The 24,321-nt window shown below is 35.9% G+C and overlaps 1 protein-coding gene across 1 annotated transcript in view; it reads right to left on the reverse strand.

Annotated features, from left to right (window-relative positions):
• Positions 1-24,321, reverse strand: part of Mtx2 (metaxin 2) — a 64,660-nt gene that overhangs the window by 22,140 nt on the left and 18,199 nt on the right. Inside the window, exons 2-3 of the mRNA XM_004634728.3 lie at positions 16,625-16,672; positions 15,593-15,639 (exon numbers count right to left, since the gene is read on the reverse strand). Of these exons, the coding sequence (XP_004634785.1) occupies positions 15,593-15,639; positions 16,625-16,672 (95 nt within the window). The remainder of the gene's footprint in view (positions 1-15,592; positions 15,640-16,624; positions 16,673-24,321) is intronic.

Genomic DNA, 24,321 nt, shown 5'->3' on the forward strand with positions numbered 1-24,321 from the left:
TTTTTTTTTTTTTTTTTTTTTTGGTGGAACCGGGGATTGAACTCAGGCCCTTGCGCTTGCCAGGGAAGCGCTTATTCCACTGAGCCATCTCCCCGTCCCCTCAAAAAAAGTTTAATGTCACAAGAAACACTATTTCTACCCAAGCATTAAAAATACAAATACATTACTATCTTTAATAACAAAAATTTCAAAACAAAAGCAATCTTTGACACAATACTGTAGAACAGAAGAAAACTTCTGAAAAGTTCCAAAATAGTACTTTCACTTCCCACTTTTATTTCAATCCTTATCAGCACAAAAAAAATTCGAGTAACAAGCATGAAACATCAAATTAAGCATATTTTATTTTCAAGTCTGATATAGCAACCTATACATTCTTATTTTTATATAAATTCAAAGAAATTATAGTTATAAAATAAACCCAGGCTAATTCACCTCTTCTTTTTCAGTTGGATATTTTCTTTCAAATCAATTTAGGTGAATAACACAGAATAATCAAATTAAATACCTGACATCTTGCCAAGCAGGCACAAAGCCCTGGGTCTGATCCCAGCAAAGGGAGAAGGGGGGCACGAGGGGATGGACAAATAAACCCTTCTTAGTGCAATCCTTATCAGAATGCTTTGTAACTATGCTATCCAACACAGAAATCACTAGTCATACTTTAAATTTAGTTTCCTGGTCAAACCAGCCAGATTTCAAGTGCTCAACAGGCACCTGCATTTGGTGGCTCTGTATTCATTCAAGAGCAAAGACACAAAATACATCCCTCATTACACTGTGATGCAGTGATGTTCACAGGATGACGGTTGGTCAGCATGAGTCTACAGTAACAATAATCTATGTAGCAGAGACTGTGGTACAAGTGGCTGACATCATTTGAAAGCGATTAAGCTAATATTATAATAACAACCTGTGTAACAGCACAATGCACAAAAATATGCAAGCAATCAATCAATTTTTGAGGATGACACTCTACACACCATATTGGCTCCAATTTCAAAGAGAATTAATAGTCACTCATTTGTTGAGCAACTCCAAATGCTAAAATGATCGAGCAAATTGACATGTAAAAGAACTAAAGAATAGTCAATAAACATATTCAGTCTTTGAATATAGATTTACTGAATACCTACACAAAGTAGAGACTGTTTTAAACAGACACATGTACACAAAAACAGACACGTGCACACAAACAGCTAGGACCTGACCTTTAAGACCCTGAAATTTAATAGGCTTGATGTAATTTCAACATATTGAGTAAATTAATTGAATTCCTAAATGTCAAAGATAATTCACTAAAAGGGTACGATATCTGCATTCTTTTATTCTTGAAAATAATTAAAAAGAAAAAGCACCAGTTTATCAGTAACTGGTTAAATATTAAGCACTGCTTTTACACATTTATCTAGGCAAACTTTCAAAAATTCTATTGAAGTAACAGTAAAGAAATGAAAAAGATATAAAACAGAAAGACAGAAAGTAGCCAAAAGCAGATCACAGATACCAACCCATTTCTGTAAAATGGAAAGCAGACTTGGGGAGAGGGATGCAGAGGAAACTGAAACCTAAGAGCTTAGAGAGAAAGTCAATACATTTGTATCAAAGAAACAAAGAAGAGTTCAAAATTGGAAGCAGGTAGCACAAAAGGCAGGCAGCACTTGAGGCCAGTGATACAGCTCAGAAATATAGAGCTTGCCTGGCAAATGCAAGGTCCTGAGTTTTATTCCCGGCACCAAAAAAAAAAAAAACAAGGCATCATTCTTATAATCGCAGCACTCTGGGAGGCTGAGGCAGGAAACAGCAAGCTTAAGCAATTTAGTGACTCCATGAGATTGTTTCAAAATAAAAATAAAACTGGGCTTTTGGCTTTCAGCTAGGAGAAGGCTGAGGTGCAACTTTCTTCAGTCATCCGAATCCAGGTTCATCCAACACCAGCCACCTCCAGCATGCCACCCAAGTTCGACCCCAAGGAGATCAAAGTCACGTACTTGAGGTACACTGGTGGGTGGTGAAGTCGGCGCCACATCTGCCCTGACCCCCAAGATTGGTCCCTTGGGACTGTCTCCAAAAAAAGTGGGGAATGACATCTCCAAGGCAACTGGTGACTGGAAGGGTCTGTGGATTGAAGTGAAACTGACCATTGAGAACAGACAGGCTCAGATTGAGGTGGTGCCTTCTGCGCCTGCCCTGATCATCAAAGCCCTCAAGGAGCCACCAAGAGAAAGAAAGAAGCAGAAAAACATTAAACACAGTGGAAATATCACTTTTGATGAGATTGTCAACATTGCCCAACAGATGCAACATCGGTCTTTAGCCAGAGTACTTTCTCAATCCGTTAAGGAGATCCTGGGGACTGCCCAGTCTGTGGGCTGTAATGTGGACAGCCGGCACCCTCATGACATCATAGATGATATCAACAATGGCATTGTCAAGTGCCCAGCCAGCTAAGGAGCATAAGAAAATATGTCAATTAAAGAGATGATCTGATAAATAAATAAAACTGAGTCTGAAGCATAGCCCAAGGCAAGGCCTAGGTTCCATCCTCAGTACCAAAAAGCACACACACAAAAAAAAAAAGCACAGGAGGGTTATGGGACTGTATATAGGATTAGACGAAAGTTTACATAAGCAGCATATAATCAGATCTCCCCTAATCTGTGCAAGAGTCAGGTTTATTCTTTGAAGACATCTAATGAGGGACTCCTGCTTCAAGAATCAAAGCAGCTCTTTCCCATCTTGCAAGATGGCGGGTGAAAAAACTGAGAAGCCAGACACTAAAGAGAAGAAACCTGAAGCCCAGAAGGCTTCTGCCAGTGGTACTCGTAAAAAGGGTAAGGTGAAGAAGGCAAAGAAGTCCAAGAAGGGGCAGCCCCACTGCAGCCGAAATCCCGTCCTGGTTAGAGGAATTGGTAGATACTCCCAATCTGCCATGTATTCCAGAAAGGCTTTGTACAAGAGAAAGTACACAGCTGCTAAATCAAAGGTTGAGAAGAAAAAGAAGGAGAAAGTTCTTGCTACCATCACAAAACCGGTCGGTGGGGACAAGAATGGAGGTAGCCGGGTGGTTAAGCTTCGAAAAATGCCTAGGTACTACCCTACTGAAGATGTGCCCCGAAAGCTCTTGAGCCACGGCAAGAAACCCTTCAGTCAGCATGTGCAGAAATTTTGAGCTAGCATCACTCCTGGCACCATCTTGATCATCCTCACCGGGCGTCACAGAGGCAAGAGAGTGGTCTTCCTGAAGCAGTTGGAGAGTGGCTTCCTACTTGTGACTGGGCCTCTGAGCCTTAATCGTGTTCCTCTACGAAGAACACACCAGAAATTTGTCATTGCCACCTCTACAAAAATTGACATCAGCAAAGTGAAAATCCCCAAACACCTCACTGATGCTTACTTTAAGAAGAAGCAGCTGCGGAAGCCCAGACACCAGGAGGGCGAGATCTTCGACACCGAGAAAGAGAGAGACCAGATTTCAGAGCAGCGCAAGGTGGATCAGAAAGCGGTGGACTCACAGATTTTGGCAAAAATCAAAGGTGTTCCTCAGCTCCGGGGCTACCTGCGATCCGTTTTTGTTCTGACAAATGGAATTTACCCTCATAAATTAGTGTTCTAAATTTCTTACTAAGAACCTAATTAAATACCTGAAGAAAAAAAAAAAAAAGAATCAAAGCAAAAGAGGGCACTGGGAGAGAGAACATGGAGCATAGTGACGCTCACACATTAACTGAAGATACCCGTGGTGCCCTTCTCCCTCTCAGCTCCTGATCCTCTCTCTCTGCCACCCTAGGACATCATTCTAGATTAAAATAAAACTAAAAATATTTGTTGTTTTAGTCAGGGCAGGGGTGAGAGTGGTAAACAAAAACTGCCAGCTCAACATATAATGTCTTAATGACATCCACATGCAAAGGGAATAACTGAGCATGAATCTGAGCCAAGAAGTGAGCCAAGTAGATGGAGTACAGCAAAGAATGCATATGCACTTCAGGAAAAGAAAAATGGCATGATGGTTTTCAACAATGGGGTTACCCTCACATGGGGGACCCTAGAGGATGCCATGCATCACAAACCCCCCTGCCAGCCCTTACAGAAGTGAAAGTGCACTGCAGCAATCCCAGTGACCAAGGTGGCTCAAGCAGCAGTTCACCATACTGACAAATGTCTGGAAGCTACTGGTCACCGCCTTGAGCTCCTCTGTAATTAGAGAGGCTAAAGTTGCTTGGATTAATCTCATGATGTTTCAATAAATTAATATTAAAACATTTACACAAGATTTTCTTTTCCTGAAGTGTGTATACATATTTTTGGTAGACTCTATGTAAGCGAACAGGAGTCCAAGTTCAAAGCCATGAGACAGGCTATGCTTCAACCAGCATGCGTCAGGATAGCAATGGAGGCCAGTGTGCCAACGTGGGAATAAGGAAGTAGTTGTGGTGAGAGAGGCAAACAAAGCTCACAGAGGTCATTCCTAAGGGTTTGGGCTTATACTCTGCAGTGAAAAGAGGAATAGTGAGATGTTGATCTGAGGACTGCTGCAAGCCGAATGACATATTAAAGGTCTACAAAAACATACGGATATTTGACTGTGGAGGAAAGAGCTGTAGAAGCAGGAGAGCTACTCGGGAGGATCGGGTAGTGATCCAAGCATGAACCAAGGTGGGAATGATGAAAAATGTAAAATGCCATATCCAGCTATAATTTTAAGAAGAGCCAAGAGGACTTGCTGATAACAGTGTGGACCAAAGAGAAAGAACTCAAAATATGACTCAATGCTTCTGGTTTAAACAACTAGAAAGAAAAACTGTGACTGAGCTGACAGGCAGAACTGGGAGATGAGCAGATCGTGGGGGGAAGAGGAGGCTCGGGGAGTCTTCAGGTGCTCTTTGCTAAGTACTGCTTGTCCACTACGGATACTGGAACAATGGGAAGCCCCTTCACCAGTTTTAAGAGGTGATACAGACCAGTAGGAAGATAACAGCACAAGCCGCCGCCCAGTGAGAGCTCGCTGGGTGGAATCCTGAGGACCCCGTCAGCTTGGGAAAGCTCTTGTCTGGCATAAGCCTTCTCAATGCCAGCATGAAGAAGGCCCGTCAGCTCCACTGAGATACTACGTGGAAAACTTTTTACACGCCAGCTGGCACGAAGAAATTCAATAAATATGGGGTATTATTATCAATATTAGTAATAGGATTTGTAACAAAAACAGTCATTTGTCTATCTGCAAATGAAGAAAGATTATCTAACATCGGTGACTGCAAAGAAAGCTGAGTTCACGTCATTACTTTTTAATGCCTACTTAGGAGAAAAAAGTTGTTATACACTGCAATTAATTGTATTTCTATAAAATCAAAACAGCAAAATTGTACACTAAAGTAAAACTCTCTAAATAGATATTGAAATTAAAAAACACACCAAAAGCACTTTTTAAAAGAATGAACACTGAGTATGATTTATATTTCAATACACATAAAAATCTGCCACACAGTACATAATCATATTATATTATATATGTAATAATATATCTCTTTTCTAGGCAGCATATATATATATATATATATTTCTAATTAAACGAGAACAAATAATTTAAGTTGTTGTGGACAAAAAACTTTGTAAATAATTTTTCAAAACCACATACACTGATGAATGAAGTGACAAAAAACCTCCTTGTTCAAAATGTAAGCTCCATTAGTAAATTCAGATCATGTTTATTTGTTCATTACATTGTCTCCACCGTACAACAGGCTTTTGATAAACATTTCTTAATAAAGAAGCCATAGGTATTTGTTATGGTTTGTGTCTAGGTGTCCCCCAGACACACACCCAGTCACTAGGGCAGGCTTCTAGAGCTTGTGATTACTTCATGATCCAGTGCTGGGACTATGAGTGTGAGGGCTGCTGGGTTACGAGTGTGAGGGCTGCGCCCGCCCTCCGGCACACAGTCTGAGTACAATGTAAGGAAGGGACAGAGGCTCATTCCCGGCTGCTGCTCCGCCCTTTCTGCTTGTACAGTTTTGCTGTTTTCCACCACCATGAACTGCAGCCCTCTGCCAGTGCTACTCTGCCTTGTTGGAGCCAGTGAATATGGACTAAAACCTCCACAAACTGTGAGTTAAATACATCTTTCCTTCCTTAATTTTGGGTGTCAGATATTTTGTCCCAGCAATAAGATAAAAGTAACCGAGACAGTATTCATAAACACAAATGTTAAAATACCTAAGTTCCAACTAGCAAGCTATAGATTAGCACTTTGTAACTTTTTGGCTTCAAAACTCAATGCTTGGGGCAGGAGAGATGGCTCAGTAGAATAAGCGCTTGCCTGGCAAGCACAAGGACCTGAGTTCAATCCCCAGTTCTGCCAAAAAACCCCCAAAAAACAAAAAACTCAATGCTTAAGATAAATGCAACTTCTACTAAATTAAGAGGCATTTTAAAAAATCAATGCCTATAAATAGCAATAAGACACTGCTTTACAAAACTATAACATACAGGGCTGGGAGTAAAGCTCAGCACTATGGTGCCTGCCTGGCAAGTGCAAGGTCCTGAGTTCAACTTCCAATTTAAAAACAAAAACAAGAACTGTAACATAAATTCAACTTAAAGAAAAATAATTATCTGTGTGGTAATCAGAAACCACAAGTCAATAAGCAAAAAACAAAGGTTTACATACAGCAAGTTTGTCACCAAAACCATAAAATGTTACTTGAGAGCACATACAAAGACAGATCACATTAGAAACAGAATCTGCCTTTGTAAAACTTCTCTACAAACTACTAGAATATTTGACTAAGTTTTAGGTACAACAACATCTGACAACTGTAAGAGGGTGGGGGATCAGGTTCTGCCAAAGGATAATATGGAAGGCAATCAGAAAAGGAAAAAGTATAAGCTTTCCCTATGAGAATTATGTAAATAAAGTTTTAGGATCAAAATTAGCAAAACAGTTACTAAACAGTCAAAGGTACAGAAAAAATAATGACTGTGACCCATGAACCTAACACAATTATCAGTGGCATACTAGCGGCACTTTTTTCTAAATTCTACTATATATATGTTCATATATTCATATTTATATATATATTCTTTAATGAAGTTCTGTTATCTGTAGATAAAACAATATAACTGATGGACAAAAATAACAGTTGAAAGCTTTTAAATTCTTATGACAAGTTAAATAGTGAACATAAGGGACATAAAGTATTGCATTTCATTTTAGTTAACTATTAGCACCCAATATTGAATCACTGACCAAGAACCAGAACTGTTTTCTTTTCTCTTTTTTGGTGCCTTGGATCAAACCCTGGGCCTCCTACATGCTAGGCAAGCAGCTAATTACTGAGCTATATGCACAGCCCCTTCCTTCCTTCCTTTATTCCAAAAACAAAATGAGCATTTGTTAAATTAAATACACAAAAATATTCTTTCATTGCATTAACAATAAAAGCACTATATACCAATAAAAACATTAAAGTAATTCAAGATTTTAAAGAACATCCCTAATAAAAACTCTAAAGACTGGATGTTTTACATTGATTAATACAGAATTCAAGGTGCTATAAACACAGCTTCCAAATTTATGTAAACCACATTAACAAAGCCATCCAAATTTGAGATGGGAAACAATGCCTTTTTCAGTCCAATCAGGTAAGGCTATCCTTAGACTGCAGACTTATCTTTAGACAGGTTTTCTTTTTTAGGATAAGGCTTCTATTCATTTCATAATTAAATTTGAAACATTTTATGTAAGAATTCACTAAGGACTATTCTGACGCAGTCAGTACCATTTTCAAGGAACAAAATAAAAACGATTCTGCATTTTAATTCATATCCTATTTCATGAGGTCACAAAGGAATATCTGTGACAACAGAAGAATTATTTTCTACCTTACTGAAGAGGCATGCTTTAAAATTAAAAACCATGAACAAATCTATCTACAAAATAATTCATTTTTTATATCAAACTGCTGCAGACCCTATAATTGAAATAATGTATCTAAAGTTACAAATGAAAAGTGTAAGGTATCATTCTTGAAGTGACAGATTAAGTTCCTAATCCAGTTAGGGTAATAGCCATATTTGTAGTTTAACATAAATTAAGACCTTAATTATATTTGTGAGTATTTTAAACAAAATAACAGATTCCTTTGTACCTGTGAATGTAATTTATAGCAAAGCCAGGTTCATTTTCCAAACCAATCTATTTCACACGGCAGAAGTACTCTGATATAATGGCATAATGTAATTCTTGTTGTAGGATGCTGAAAGAGTAGATTCACTAAGCGCACAGAAGAGGTTTGAAGATAAATGAAGATGCTATTCATTCAAAGGTAATTTCATCTTAGAACTATATGAAAGATGTTTCACTCACACAAGGTACTACATGGCCTCAAATTTAAGTGTATTTTCAGCTCAAACATAATGCTGCTAGATCGATTATGTTGATACTGTATGTCTAATAATGAAAAATTCTAGACCTTTTCTGTTTAAAAATAGATTGCTAGGTTTTGTTTTTTCTCATTTTACCACTATATTGTATTGTTCTGTTTAGCATTAACAAATTTTAAAATCCTGCCTATTTTCAAACAAAAAGGTACACTGTGATATTCTAATTTACAATTCCTAAGAACTGTGAGTGTGAAGTTTTACTAAGTAAATTATTATATTAGTAAACCATTTCCCTGTATAACTATTTTACATTATGTTGCTAATTAAAAATGACATGTCCAGGTATACAGATGAATGTCCATTTTGTATCCATGTATTCAAAGTTCTTAGGATAGATATATAGTTGCATTCTCTTAATGAATAGAATGATTTGTTCTAATGGTGTTTGTAAATAGGATCTCAAGTCCACATCTTGTACAGTAATTAACCACTAAGAAGAATATATGCAGTGTGTTATTTGTTGAAACTGTACTTCCGATTTGATTTGAAACTGTCTCATTGCTGTTTATCAATAAAATTTTGGAAAAAAAAAAAGAATTGCAAGGAAAGAAAAAAAAAAAAAAAAGACATGTCAACCACCTAACACTATTTTGAATATATTTCATTTCACAAATCCTACAGACTAGTTTAAATGTTTTATATACACCAGACCAGTTAAGGAAAATAATACACTGAGATTTTTAATAATCTGTTAAATTGTTTGCAATTTAAATTTAGGTAACTTTTATAAACATCACATTTTTTATACTTAAATAATGCGAGGTGTTTTAAGCATAAATCACGAAAAAATTTAATATTGGTATATGTATGTTTTGTGTTTAGTTGTCCCCCCAAAGCCTCATGCAGTTATGGGGCGGTCTTCTAGAATTTGTGATTAACTCATGATCCACTGGGATTACAGGTGTGAATGCTGCTGGGATTATGGGTGTGAATACTATTCCCAGCCTGAGGCTGATAGCCTATAAGCAACATAAGGGAGAAGGACTTGCTCTCTGTAGCGGCTGCTGCCACTACTCCTCCCTTTGCTCTTGCTCCCTGCTGCCACCATGAACCGCTGCTCTCGGCCATGTGCCACTCTGCCTTGGAGCCAGCTGAGTATGGACCGAATCCTCCTCCATTAACTGTGAGCTAAATAAACCTTCCTTTCCTTCATTTTTGGAATCAGGTATTTGTCTCAGCAACAAGAGAAGTGTATAAAACATAAAATATAGGACAATCTGAACAATTTAAATTCACTGACATCAAGAAAATAAGAGTAGCCTCCATTCTGTTCAGCTTAGAATACTGAAAGGGATTTTACAATCCCCTTATCTAATAAATATTCACTAAGTTATCTTTCTCCCTCAGTTTCCATTTCCCTCTCCTACTCTGAAAGTAATACAGAAGTCTCACTTTGCAGAAGATGAACAAAGTAATAAAGGAATAACTATACATTAAAAACCTAAAGTATTACACTTAATGAAATTCTGAGGAATGATATGGTATTCAGTTCTTAAAATGTTTTTCTATAAAGCACTACTCCATTAGTTTTTCCATTAATATATATACATTCTATCATCCTACCTGTATTGTCAGGTTTAGATGCACGTAACCCTGAACAAGTGCTATAAAGCAAACAATGTATGCAATCAAGTAAAACCCTTAACATCACTTTCTCCAAAATTCTGCAGGTCAGCTGTCTGCTGCAGCTGTGTGAATCACAGCACAAGCTGACAGCAGCTACATCTCTACAGTTACTACTGTTTCTCCAGAGCAACAGCCAGCCCGCACCCCAAAGGAAGGAAACCCTCCTCCCTCTGCCCATCCCCAAATGCTGCACTAGGATATGACCATTTACCATTAATTAATGTTAGCCTAAAAAGCATCATTTCCTAAAAGAAAGCAAGGGTCAGCTAAGTATTTATCAGAAGAACTGACACATTAGTGTTCATGGGCAGCATTAACAGGGCCCATAAAAATGCTGACTTTCTAAAAAAAATGTATAACATACTCAACAGATAGAAAGCAGGTTTTTCTTCATTTCGTTTTTAGAGATATTTAGTCACAAAGGGTAAAAAAAAAAACATTAAATAGAATAGGGACATTCCCTTCAATCTAAGCTTAAAGGTAATTCTCTCTTGAGGTAAAAAGGGGTTTTTTGGGCATTTTTAGTACAGGGTCTACAGGGTCTCACTACAGAGATCAGACTCGTAGTGATTCTCCTGTTTTCAGCCTCCCAAGTGCTGGGATTACAGGGGCGCGCCATCGCACCCAGTCTCAATCACCGTCAACCCTGGACGTTGTGCTCTGCCTGAGCAGGTACTTTAGTCCGCTGAACTATTTGGCTGGCCCTTAAAAGGTTACTTCTATCATTATAGCATTCTAATAATGATCATCAGTTTGAGTCATTCTCTAAAAAATATATTCAAATTTTCATAAAATCTACATTAAGCTATACCCAAAAAAGTTTCTTTTTAAATTGGTTTCATATATATTAAATGAAATCCTTCAAAAAGTTATCAGAAACAAATATTTTATTATCTAGATAGTCACTAAGTAGGCACATAAATCTTTCAAGTCAAACTAGATACTAATTTTTTTTTCAGTATCATCTGCTATTTCTATAGTTTTTACTTTAACAAAAGGACTTCTCATTTATTATCTAACTTGAGCTTCACATAAACTAAGATGATGTTTGTCTCATTTCGAAACTTTAAAAGCCTTAACACACTATACCTTAACATACTATGACAACTAGAAATTAATTTGCTAGGAAATTCCAGAAACAATGTGTGGTTAAACATTCACTTATTATTGAGTAAAGTTCAGAGATCTTGTCAGTAGAGCAGACTGATATGCAGGAAAGTGCTGTATGTGTATACAGACTCCTTAGATTCGTGTTCCAGTTCTGCCAAGCACTATTTATCTAACTTTGAGCCAACTGTTTAATTTCTCTGCTTTACTTCCCTAATCTATGAGGAAAGGAGAAAAAAAGGTACCCACCTCATAGGGTTTCAGTGGTAGAGGATTATCTATAAAACCTACTTCACACAACTGTTCCAGGCTACGTGAGTTACTACGTATTACACACCCAGCACGGTGCTCAGTACATGGGGCACCCAGATGCTGCTGCTATTTTCTGCTTACCTCACCAGGCATGGGGGCCCTAGCACTGGGCAGAGCATCTCTTGAGCCTTATTTTCCACATCTTTAAGATGACAGAAAGAATAGTACCCGGATATAGGATCATAGTAAGGACTGAATGCAATCAATACTTTTAAAAACTAATCTCAGTGTGTTATACAATAAAAGCACTTGCTAAACTTTAAATTTAAAACCAAATATTGTTCAGCATTATTAAAGTAACATCTTGTTTGAATTAAAGCATTCATTTTTAGATGGCATGTAAAAACTATTACAAAAGTTATTATTAACTTTCATACAAATATAAATATATTAGGGGCTGGGGAGATGGCTCAGTGGAATAAGCGCTTCCCTGGCAAGCGCAAGGGTCTGAGTTCAATCCCCGGTTCCGCAAAAAAAAAAAAAAAAAAAAAAAAAAAACAAATATAAATATATTGTTTGAAAAGCTTCCGCATAACACTTACTTCTCAGTTACTCTGGCACAGTTTATGCATTATCAAATCTGCAAGCATCCATCCTTCTTGCTGAAATTGATTGTGTGTACTTAGTCAAGGAATCAGGAGATAAAAGAAATAATTTGTTGCATACTTACAGGCATTTTTCTGAGTGCTTTGCATATGTCAAAACATTCAAGCTTATAACCCGATAGATCCACCTCTATTACATCTCTATTTTACAGACAAAAAAACTTTAAATAGCAAATGTTGAATCAGTAGCTATAAACTTCAGGTAAATTTTTAAACAGTTTTTGCAGAAAAGTTATAAAGTTCATATGTATTTGCTCATACTGTATTTCTAAAGCTACACTGCCTAATACAAAAGTCCCCAGCTACACACGCCTTCTGAGCATGTGAACTGTGACAAGCACAAACTGAGATGTATCGTTAAGTGTAACATACACATCAGATTTTGAACTGAACATGAAAAAATGTAAAACAATAAATTCTGCATTGATTACATAACAAATGTAATCACTGTTTACATAGAGGGCTAAATAAAATATATTATTAAAATTAATTTCATTGCTTTATTCTTTTAATGAGACTACCAGAAAATTTTAAATTACGTAGGTGGCTAGTACTATATATGTTTTGAACATTTTAGTTTGGGGGTATAAGAGTAATAATAACAAATTATTATCAAAGTTGTTTCCCCAGTAAATGTAAGTTTAAGTCCTTCAATTAAAGTACAAGTATCACAGAATGGAAAATTTTTCTCTCTTCCAGCATTTGTGCACATGTACGCAGTATGATACACAAACACAAACACACACACACACACACACACAACTCACAGGAACCAGAGGAACACACTATACTAATATCTCACTATAAGATTACATTACAATCAAGCAAATACTTCAGGTAAAACCGACACTCTGTGGATGAGAGAAGGAAAGAAACTTTAAGGAGAAATAACCACAGGGATAAAATTTATTTTCTTTTAAACTGAAATCATAAAAGAGCTTTTAATCAAAAATGATCCAACCATTTACTTCAGGGGTATAATAAGTACCGAGGTAAGTAAAATTTAAATTTCCTAATGATTTAATTGACAGACTATTAAAATATCTGATGTCTGATATCTGGAATCTTCTAGAAAATACTCAGTTTATGGATATCTGTCACATTGTTTTGATAAATTTTATATATCAAACATGAAGCCTTTTAACTGATTCTTCTAAATGGATGGTGATCCACTATATAGAAGAAAATTACTCCATAAAGTTTACATCAGATATGTGGAGAAGTCACATTTATAGTCATGGCTACTATCAGCTGTCAAGCCAAAGAATATTGAAAAAAATAAGAATTTTTAATATATGCCGGTTAATTTATCATCTAAGACAAACATGGGGTATAAAAAAATGAAATGGTTAAGCAAACTCCATTTTAAAAGGCTTTTTCTGTTTTTAATTTTAATTGTAACTATGATTTCAGAAACTAGAGAAAGAAAGCAAAAAATAATAACCATAAAAACAGAACTGACAAAGGACAAACTCAAAAGCCCTAACATCTTCCCTTAGAGTACCCAAAGGTTAATTTTTTTTAAGTGACAATAGACTGACATCTTGTTTTGCATTGGAAACTTGGTAAACAATCCAGTGTGCCCATCCTTGACACTTTGCATTTGGGTTCAGCTAATTCTTGGCTGCAGAAGGCTATATTGTGCATTGTGTGGTATTTAGCAGAAACCTGCTGTCTACTCAATACCAAATGCATTCTTCCAAGTTTTTACAACCAAAAATCTCAAAACATGTTTTCTGGGAGTAGGAGATTTCCCCAGATGAGGAACATCAGTCTATCCCTACCTAAAAATACCTTTCAATGTGGGGAAAATTATTCAACATTTACTAAACTATTACTATTTATTTTTAAGGGTCTTCATGAGAGATTCCCCAATAGATTCAGCAAGGAGATCATAAGCCTGCTGAAACAGTATGCCAAATAGTCTAGGTACACTTTTATTTCTATGTGTGCACTAAGATGTTTTCCAGAAATTCTTTCTATAGCTTTTGTCAAGTCCTGAGTTATTCTCAAAATGGCAATTTTAAAAGAGTTAAGAATCAGTGCCTTAATTAAAATATTCACTATGCCTTGAAGCTGTCTTCAAAAATACAAAGATTGAAAACATTTTTTATATACAGCAAATTATTCATGCTCTTATTTATCAGACGAGACTGCTTTCCTCACAGCTGTAAAACCACCCATACAATATATCTTCTTAGTGTGTTCTATTTGCCAGGCAACTGTGTTACTAGCATTGGAAAGCTCAACTTACCTTATACTTCCCTCACCAAAAAAGGGGGATTAATAACAGTATGTAAAGTCTGTATTTGTCATTTATAATGGAGAATTTGTTTATCAGAAATTATCATATTAAGAAATTAAAAACTAATTATAATAGTTTTTAAAGACAAAATAAAGTTAAATAAATTCATTTATATCTTGATAAAATATAAAAGAAACTTATATACTTGTATTAATAACTTCAAAAAAATAATAATTGTTCAAGTTCTTTTTTGCATATTTTCTTTTTTTTCTGCCTTAAAACAGGAACGCATGAAATTCTATACTACTGTACCAAAACACACCAAATGCACAGGATGGCAAGTTGAATAAAGCATATAAATGAGCTGACCTAAAATGAAATGCTTAGCATTCTGCCTAGAACACAACAGAAGCTTGATAAACAATTCCTTTCCTTCTTTTTATTTCTATCATCAAGGAGACCAGTCCCACCTCCCATGTCACATCTTAAGATTGTCTTTCTACATTATCTTTGATCTTCTACACAATACAATCACCTTTGCGATTCAAGCTGCACAAACTATGTAACTAGCTAAGTAACTAGCAGCTACACATGTAAAAATGTTTATAAAAGTATAATTCTATAATCTCAAACATTCCTTTTTTTAAAGTAAATAAATCCCCCAAGTATCCTTTTAAATACAGTTCTATATTTCAAGACCACTAATCTCTTTTGAATCACACAACTGTGACATACAATTTACAGACATTACATTCAATATCTTATTTGGGGCTAATAAACACGTGTAATCTACAAACATACAAAGAGTAGCTAAAGAAGTCTCCTTTAAGTCTGAAAAGTACATTAGAGCAGGATAATGCTCAAAGGTACACAACAAATAAATCTTTACAAATAAATTAGAAAATAATTTTGAACTCATACATGAAATGGCCTCTCCCAAATAACACCACCAAAACAACTGCTACGGCAAAGAATGTGCCTAGCACTTAAGTGATTTTGTTCATAAGAATAAATAATGAAATTGTTTTATTTTATATACTGACAACAATTAATTGTATATACATAACAAAGATAAACTTCAAAGAGAACTAATGTTACACTGATAATGATAACAAAAATTCTAAACATCTATCAGACTTTCTGGAAATAGAAAAAAATTGTAACTCAAACTGACACAAATCACCTAGAGGGCAAATGACACAAATCACCTAGAGGGTGCATGCATATGTACAGGTCCATCTTATATATTTACCTGCACAGCAAGAGATGCTGCATTGTCAGAAAGCAAAATTTGTTCCCCTGTGAAAATACAAGAAAAGTCTGGGTCAAAAGCATTAACTGCCAAACAAGTAAAATATAAATGTAATATTTTTATTTAAAAAAAACTATTCTTATATATAAAAAAGTATATCCTAAGCTGAAGTAATTAGGAAGTTCTACAAATACTAATTTTGATTAAATTTTCGTAATACGTAAATGATGATAAAACAGGGACTGTTTTCTCCAAAACTGCTTGATAATTTATCTCACCTGATCAGCAACATGTAATTACAATTGCTTACTAAAAAACAAATTAAGTTTTCAAGAAATATTTCCCTTTTATTACAATTAAATAAACAATGTCTACTCAAATTTCTCTAGTTAAAAGTAAAAACATTCACAATCATATAAAACCAGCTTGCAGTTAATATTGCACAGTGTGTCTAGGTCTGTCACACAAAAGAAAGATGACAAGTTCGCTGCAATAAAAATTCCATGCTTAGAAGACTAGGGCTGCTGCCTATTAGTCTTCATTACTTTGCAGTCTTCTGACAACTGTAGCAGGCTGCTGAGCCCCAAATGGGGTCCATAATGTGAGCTGATGATATATGAAGAGCTGCTAAAGGGAGCCTGAACCATCCTAGCCTATACATTTTAACAGTTCCTTTTTACTGAGAGCCCACTTTACCACAGGACTTCAAAAATCTGCTGTCTCAGCTATTGGTGCAGTAAATCTGCCAACCGCTCCTGCAGCCGCATCACTTTACACTGCCTACAGCAGCCAATATAATGAGTCAATAATAAACTGAGGACCTTCTAGGCCATGAATAGTTGGTTTACACTGGCGGTTTACAAGTTTAGGTAAAATCTTCTAGACAAATTATACAAGGGAATCCCTTCCTTATGGTTTGTGTTCTTCTTACAGTAAACTATCAGTGAGAGGTTTTTTTTAATAAATAACACCAGTGAGCTTTATAATAAATATATATTTGATATTAAACTCTTCTAATTGTGGAGAACCTACCTTTTAGTTGCTGATACAATGTTGCATTTTCAGGCCATGGTTCTGTAGCTGCAAAAATAAGTCAATGACAATTAGGCACATAAGGAAATATATCAATAATCAATGAAATTAATAAATATGTACATTGGCCTAGAGCTACAGTTAGGTTAAATATGGCAACTAGTCATACACTCTGAGACTGGATGCTAACCCAAACAAGGGGGTTAGACTGTTTTAAGACATGTTTACTTTACTGTCCAGTGAAAATTTGTTTGTTACAAGAAGATAGACATCTTGCCCAATCAAAAATGTAATTCCAAAAATAAACTTGTTTAGCTTCTTTTAAATACAATTATACCCAAAATATTGTTCATACATCTACAGAGTGATATTTTGATTCACTACAAAAAAGATAATGAAAGAAAACAAAAATAATAAAAGTGTTTGTAATATTTTACATAAAAAGTATTTTACATACTTTTAACATAATAAAGTCTCAAGCAATAATACTACATGAAGAATCAAATACATCTGCACTTTTCTTTTAAACTTATAATATATAAAAATAGAGAGGAATTCTGTTGTATCCAAGAACATGTCATTGCCTTGACTACCACAACCACTCCACAAAGAAAACAAGGTACCATGATAAAGCAGCGCAGGCCTACAATGTGAAACAAAACCAGGAAAGCTCGCTTTAGGTCTAAAGTGAAACATGACCTTGACCCCTATCTCTCATCCAGAGATAATTCTCGCTACAAAGAGAGCACCACCAACCTACTCGTGCTTGGCAAAAGCGCTGATTTTGTATTTTGTCTCATCAGCTGCACTGAAGAAGCAATAGTTCTGACTGAACATACAGGGTATCAGAACATCATTTGTTGATTTCTTCTTAAAAACCAGAAAACATCAGAATCAACAGTTCTAACATAGCAACTACATTTGCAATCAGCAAGAAAGTGAATATATGAGACTTGATAATAATTGGTATTTTCTGTGTTTATATTAAGCCAGTCTGGGACGCAGCAACAACAAAAAAAATTTTAATATATACTTATGGCTTTTTAAAAAAGAAATGCATACATATGAGACATTCTATTTTTTAAGATAAATCATTTAAGAGGGGTAGGGGACAAGAGCTCCTTAATTGCTTTTCTTATGCTTTCAAATGAAAAGAAAAACCAAGTAATATTAAATTTTACATATGTCACTTTTGGCTTGGTTTAGGCTACACAATATTTCATTCATCCTTAATGACACCACCATGAAATCATCAATCAAATAAGTGACCACATAGTTTCACATGCTGCTACCTATATAATATTTTATATTCAATAATGCATATCAAAAAGACAAACTAAATGTTATATTTGGCAATAAACATTTTAGCAAAGTAAAATTTCACTAAATGTCCAATTAACCTGTGTAACACAGTTTTTAAATTAAAGAGAAACAAAAACAAGCTGACATCAGTGAATTATTCAAAAGTAACCTTTTAGGATAAACTGTATGGTCAGCACACCTTTCTAGTATAGTTTATCTCTATACTAGAAACAATACAGTGAGATTCATTCACTGTAGCATTCTAAATCATCAAAAAAAAGTCAATTATATGCATCACATTAATCTTAAAGCAATAAGGGACAGGAATAAAATTTCCAAAAATTTCAAAGAATATTAAAACTAGGTTGAGGTAATATATATGTCTCTACGCATCTGTGTAAGCCACATTATGCCAGATTTTATACCAGTTTTTCACTGTGTGCCAAAAAAGAAAAAAAGATATTTGATAGGCCCTACCATTTCATTCCCTAAATATTATGGCTAGTCAAAATTTTTTTGAACTTAATATGACCATCTATGTCAAGGTAACGGAGTATTTTCTTTAAATATTGCAGTAATTTCAACTTCTGGGTAGCTATTTTGTGTACCTATTAGACATGAATTTCAGATTTTCAAAAAAATTAAATACAGTATCATACACATAGCATTAAATGTGCTGAACATAATTTCAGTGGTTTTTGATAATTAGAAGCTACTCTATTACTTTGTAATATGAGCTCTCATATAAACGGCAATGAATGTGTTTAATAATCCCAGATAAAAACTAATTCGTGGGGCTGAGCACACAGCTCAGGCCTAGAGCACTTGCCTGGCATGCATGAGGCCCTGGATGCGACCCCCAACACAAGGAGTGAAAAAGGGTATTGATCATCACTCCCCCCTAATCCCAGGAACATGTATAGAAGTCAGAGAAACTTTGCAACATATTACCTGATTGCAAATAAAACTGGCAGAGTTACCTACAAATACCAAAAGGTTGGTTATCAAGGACCTAAATAAAGCTGGAAACCTGGAGAAATGGATAAAAGTTTTGCCTGATCCAAGGTATAAATGGTGTCTTGACTCAGAAAGTATTAAAAATAAATTCTTAGAAAGCAACTCCACCAAAACATCCCGTGTTTTCTTCACATACAGAACCTGCCATTTAAAGAAAGAGGGCAAACAGGCTTACATAAACCTATAACTATGTTATTTTACCTGCTAGATATTGTAGGGTATCATGGAGCAGTATGTAAGAAATGGCAGTACATGCAGAAAATGACCAGCTGTCCATCTCACTCATGAGCAGCTCAGTTTATACAAGTATCACTAACTTTAGAGCACTGTCTATGTGAATCTGATCAAATAAGCATGTGTCTAAGGCAGAGTAACTGCGGAGGGAGAGGGGACTAGGAATTGAACCCAGAGGTGCTCTGAGATAGTTCCCCATTCCTTTTTTATTATTTTTTTCAGACAAGGTCTCACTAAATTGATTGGTCTGGCCTTAAATTTGTGATCTTCCTGCCTTAGCCTCCTGAGTAGCTGGGGTTATAGCCAGAAAAGTCTTTTTTAAATAATAATAAAATTTTCTTCTTTTACTACTTTTTATTCACTTCACCCAACATGTTTTATACTATATGCTATTTTAAAAGTAAATAAAATTTCATAACTCATCTACCCTACTGTTGTAGGCAGCTAAATTAGATAGAAATATTATAGACAGTCTGAGAAGGCCAGGCCCTCAAGGAGACAAGATGGACAACAAGGTGACTTTGCAACTTTGGAAGAAATAGACAATCCAGTTTTGGGCCACATCTCAAGACAAAAGTAAACAAATGCAGTCACATATGTCCCTGGAGATTGGCATCAGTGACTGATATTCCAACAGGTATCAATCACCTTGAAAGAGCCCTAAAGTGTCACTAACCCAACCCCCAACAGGAAGAGACCCTGTCCCATATTCATGCCCGCTTGCTAGTAATTCACTTCCCCATTTGATATTGGATTTAATCAATTTTACCTGAGCAATGGTGCTTGTAATCTCATTCGTTGACCATAGTTTTGTCCTACCTCATGCCCACCTAAGCAAGTTCCCACGCTCTCCACCAAATTAGACCCACCTCACCACATGGTTTTACTCTATAAAAGACACTGGAAGAGAGAGCTTCCTGGGGACAACCCACTCGGGATCCCCCTTCTGTCCCTGTCTTAGGAGTTTTCTTTCCTATGATAAATATATTCTGCTTGTAATCTCCACAGTTCCTAAAATTCATACTTCAGTTTTAAAGAACTCAAACTCATCCCAGGTATCTTTCAGATCTGGAGTTTCACTTCCCCTGTATCACCACTTCTACAACCATAAGCGTGATGTGCTTGGGGGTGGGGAGCCTCAGAGTAACTACAGAAGGTAAGACACAGCTTCTGAAACAGAAGATTGGTAAGAAATGCAAGTTACAGAGCAAAGCTGTTAAGGTGCAAGTTGCTGGAATTACTAATACATCAAAAGTAAAGTTTATGCTTGCACATCAATAGTTCCGTGTAGCCCTTGGAATAAAGGCTAAAATCCCCAGCCTGGCCTACAGGGTCCCATATGGCACCATCTCCACCTCATCTCACCTTGCTACTCTCTGCACTCCAGCCACAGGCACTCGTCCAGTCTCTGAGTGCACCACAATCTCTCCTGCTGAGACTCCTCCACATTATTTCCTCTGCCCAGAACAATCTTCCCTTTCTCTTCTGCCATCACATCTGTTTAAACTTCACTTCCTCAAGGACAGCCAGATTCATGATGTATAGCCATGTAGCTGCACAGAGCCAACACTTAGAATGCTTGCAAAATGTTCTCAGTCACAGCTTCAGAAGCCTTTCTTAATAAATTTTTGAACAGGAAGCCTCTAAATTTTATTTTGTATAGGCCCTGCAGATTATGTAGTCAGGCCTAGCCTCAGGAAATCTCTACTGTCCTCCTTCAACAGTTCAAACACTTCCTTTACACATACAAACCCCTCTACAGCCACCTGCGAATGTCAACATTTTTACCATGTGACCATTTAACTCCCCCCGCTAGAAAATAAGCATCATGAGTCAACTGACATCTGCTTACTCCTTCATCCATAGAACCTAGCACATACTCACTAAACGCTATCTGAGTGTTTATCTGTATTACTATCACTCTCACTATTCTTATTACTTTGCACCAGTCAGGCTAAGAATGCCGCAGCAAAGATAAACTGTAGTACAGCATAGCAAAACAAAAAATAAACCATCCAGACAACCTCAGCCAACACAAATCTAAAAATATTGAACAGCTGCCTAAAGGCTTTATCTTTATATCAAGATCTTAGATTTCAATTTAGTTTTTAACTTTCTACTTTCTTGCTTGGTGGAAGTTTTTTAATATGATTAATATATATTAACATATTTTTTTCTTCTTGGTAAGAAAGATACTGATAGGGCAATGTGGTGGAGTAGAGAATGTGACATGGACATGTGCTACGGACTATTACAAATAATAGTCTTACTATTTTTCTTACTATTTTATTATAATGTTTTACTATATTTCTTCTTTCTGATTTTGCCCAAGCCTAGGCAGTACAAGATTATTTTACATTTAGTGTCTTCTTTACCAATAGCAAGAGATGCCTCTTTAGTCTTTATTGTGATAGTTTCCTTATTCAAATGAGTTGTTCCTAATTTTTTACAAGAAACTTTCCATATTCTTACAAGTATTTGTTAAGAAGGAACTAGAATTTTAAAAAGGGTTACTGGGTATAGAGCTCAGCGGATATAGCTCACAAGTTCCTACTAGTTCTGGAATGACCATATATGATTTCTAAATCTACTTGGGCTCATATGCTCAAATACTTTATTGATGAGGACATGAAACTGGGAAAAAAAAAAAAAAAAAAGCGATCCCTGGGTTAGAGACAAAGCATGAAGAAAGACAGTGGGATGGCTTGTAAGGTAGTTGAGGGCCTTACCATTATACTTAGGAGTGGGCAACAGTAATATCCAGTGATAACACAACAAACAGAATTTTCCAGTTTTAGGATAAGTGTAGGAAATGCATAGCTAATTTACAGATACTTTCTTCCTGCATTTCAAAAGACTATCTTGCACACTCCAGGGGGATAAACCCCATCTCACAATGAGTAACACTATTCTAAGTAACTACTTACTCAAAGTTTTTGCAGAGAACCTGGACATTCATGAAATCTTAAACAAGGAAGATGCTCTCCTAGTGATTTTTTTTTTTTTTTAAACCAAGGAAAAGGCTAGGCAAGTAACAGTCATAAATTAGTGAGGAGAATGGGGATCCCTTTCTAACTATCTTTCACAAGATTTTTTAATCCCATCCAATCAAATATATCACATCCTACTGTCATACTTTTTCATCTTTGTAACTTTGCTTAAATTGTTCTCCTAGAATATTCTTTTATTGCCACATAACCAAATCTTTCAGCTTCTTCAAGATCAAGTTTAAATACCATTTCAACCAACAGAGTTTTTGTAATGAATCGAATTTCTCTTTTATTTATAACAGTCCGTAGCACATGTCCATGTCACATTCTCTACCACATTGTTGTATCGGTATCTTATCTGTCTTACTAAGAAGTAAATTCCAGACTGAAAATCTTCTATGATTTTGACATTATTTATTAAAATCTTGGTTTTTCAGTTGCTCCAAACTAAAGATATTTAAATAATAAAGGCTGAAATATGATGTCTGAATTAATCAACTTCTAATGTGTAAGTATTTTTTAACACATTCATGATAGGGCTGTAATTCATGTCTCGCTGCTGGGTGGCTTGAAGCACCAATAGCAGATGCATGACAGTCCCTCCACGGGGGCCAGTACTACTGGTAGCGCAAATGGATCAAATCACTTTTATTGTCCTTTTGGTTAATAAAATTAATAAAAGCCCTCCCAAAATGACAGTCATGCATGTCCCACTGGTGGTTCAATACAGCAAGAACATTTAAGGCTAGTATCTTTACTGCAAAAACTACTTTTCAAAAATTAATCCAGTCCTTCTGTCATAGCAACCATTGAAGAAAAGCAGCCATGGCCCTCTGCTATCCCATGGCTGTGGGCCTCAACAAGGGCCACAAGGTGACTAGGAATGTGAGCAAACAAAGACAGCCCCCATCGTGGACATCTCACCAAACACAAAATTTGTGCGGAACATGATCCAGGAGGTGTGCGGCTTCGCCCCCTATGAGCAAGTGGCACGCCATGGAGCTGCTCAAGGTCTCCAAGGTCAAGCACGCCCTCAAGTTCATCAATAAATGGGTGGGGACGCACATCCATGCCAAGAGGAAGAGTGAGGAGCTGAGCAACATGCTGGCCACCATGAGGAAAGCAGCTGCTAACAAAGCTTTGCAGAAAAAAAAAAAAATAATAATCCATATCTGATACAGAAACTACCATATCTTTTCCATATCAAAGCAGAAACTTACTCTAAGATGCTCTTAGTGACCTGTATTAATTCACTTCTTAGAATTACTATTTTATTAGTATTCCCACTAGTAAAACATCTTAAATTACCATTTTTATAAAGGAACACATTCCCATTTTATAAAGAATATCTAGAAAAAGATATGAGAACCATTCAATTAAGCACATAACCAATAGTTATTTAATAACCACAGTTATTAAAAATCAGCTCATCTTTTACCTACTTTCTGATTTTGTCCAAGCCTAGTCAAGATTATTTTACATTTAATGTCTTCTTTACCAATAACAAGAGATGCCTCTTTAGTCTTTATTATGATAGTTTCCTTATTCAAATCAGTTGTTCTTAATTTTTTAAAAGAAACTTTCTATACTCTTACAAGTATTTGTTAAGAAGGAACTAGAATTTTAAAAAGGGGTACTGGGGATATAGCTCAATGGATATAGCTCACATGGTCCTGAGTTCAATTCCCAGTACCAAAACTAAAAATAAAAAATAAAAAGGGAATAGATGTTCTTGGATTTTTAAAGTCATAAAATAATTCATACATGAACTAATGTTAGAAATACATACATGATAAAACAACACTCACAACTCAATTCACATATCTTTTTTCTAATTTTGTCTTAAAGTTACCTATTTTTAGGCTTTATCAACCAATATAATACAACTCAAAGTCTCAATATTCTTCACTATTAAATGTTACGATTTTTGATGAAATGACTCTGGCTAATAAATTCACACATGTATTTCACTAGTTTCCTTACATACTTTATTATTTGCAACATGCACTATTGAGCTCAGTGATACGTCATTCTGGTGGCAGATGATCTATCTATCCCATTCGATACAAGGTAGTTCACAGTATGAAAGTGCTATGACCTAATAAACAAGTCCCGATTCCAAAGTCCACTTCTTGACAATCTAATCTAAGAGAA

This window comes from Octodon degus, unplaced genomic scaffold (assembly GCF_000260255.1).
Source record: "Octodon degus isolate 3935 unplaced genomic scaffold, OctDeg1.0 scaffold00065, whole genome shotgun sequence".
Taxonomy (NCBI): Eukaryota; Metazoa; Chordata; class Mammalia; order Rodentia; family Octodontidae; genus Octodon; species Octodon degus.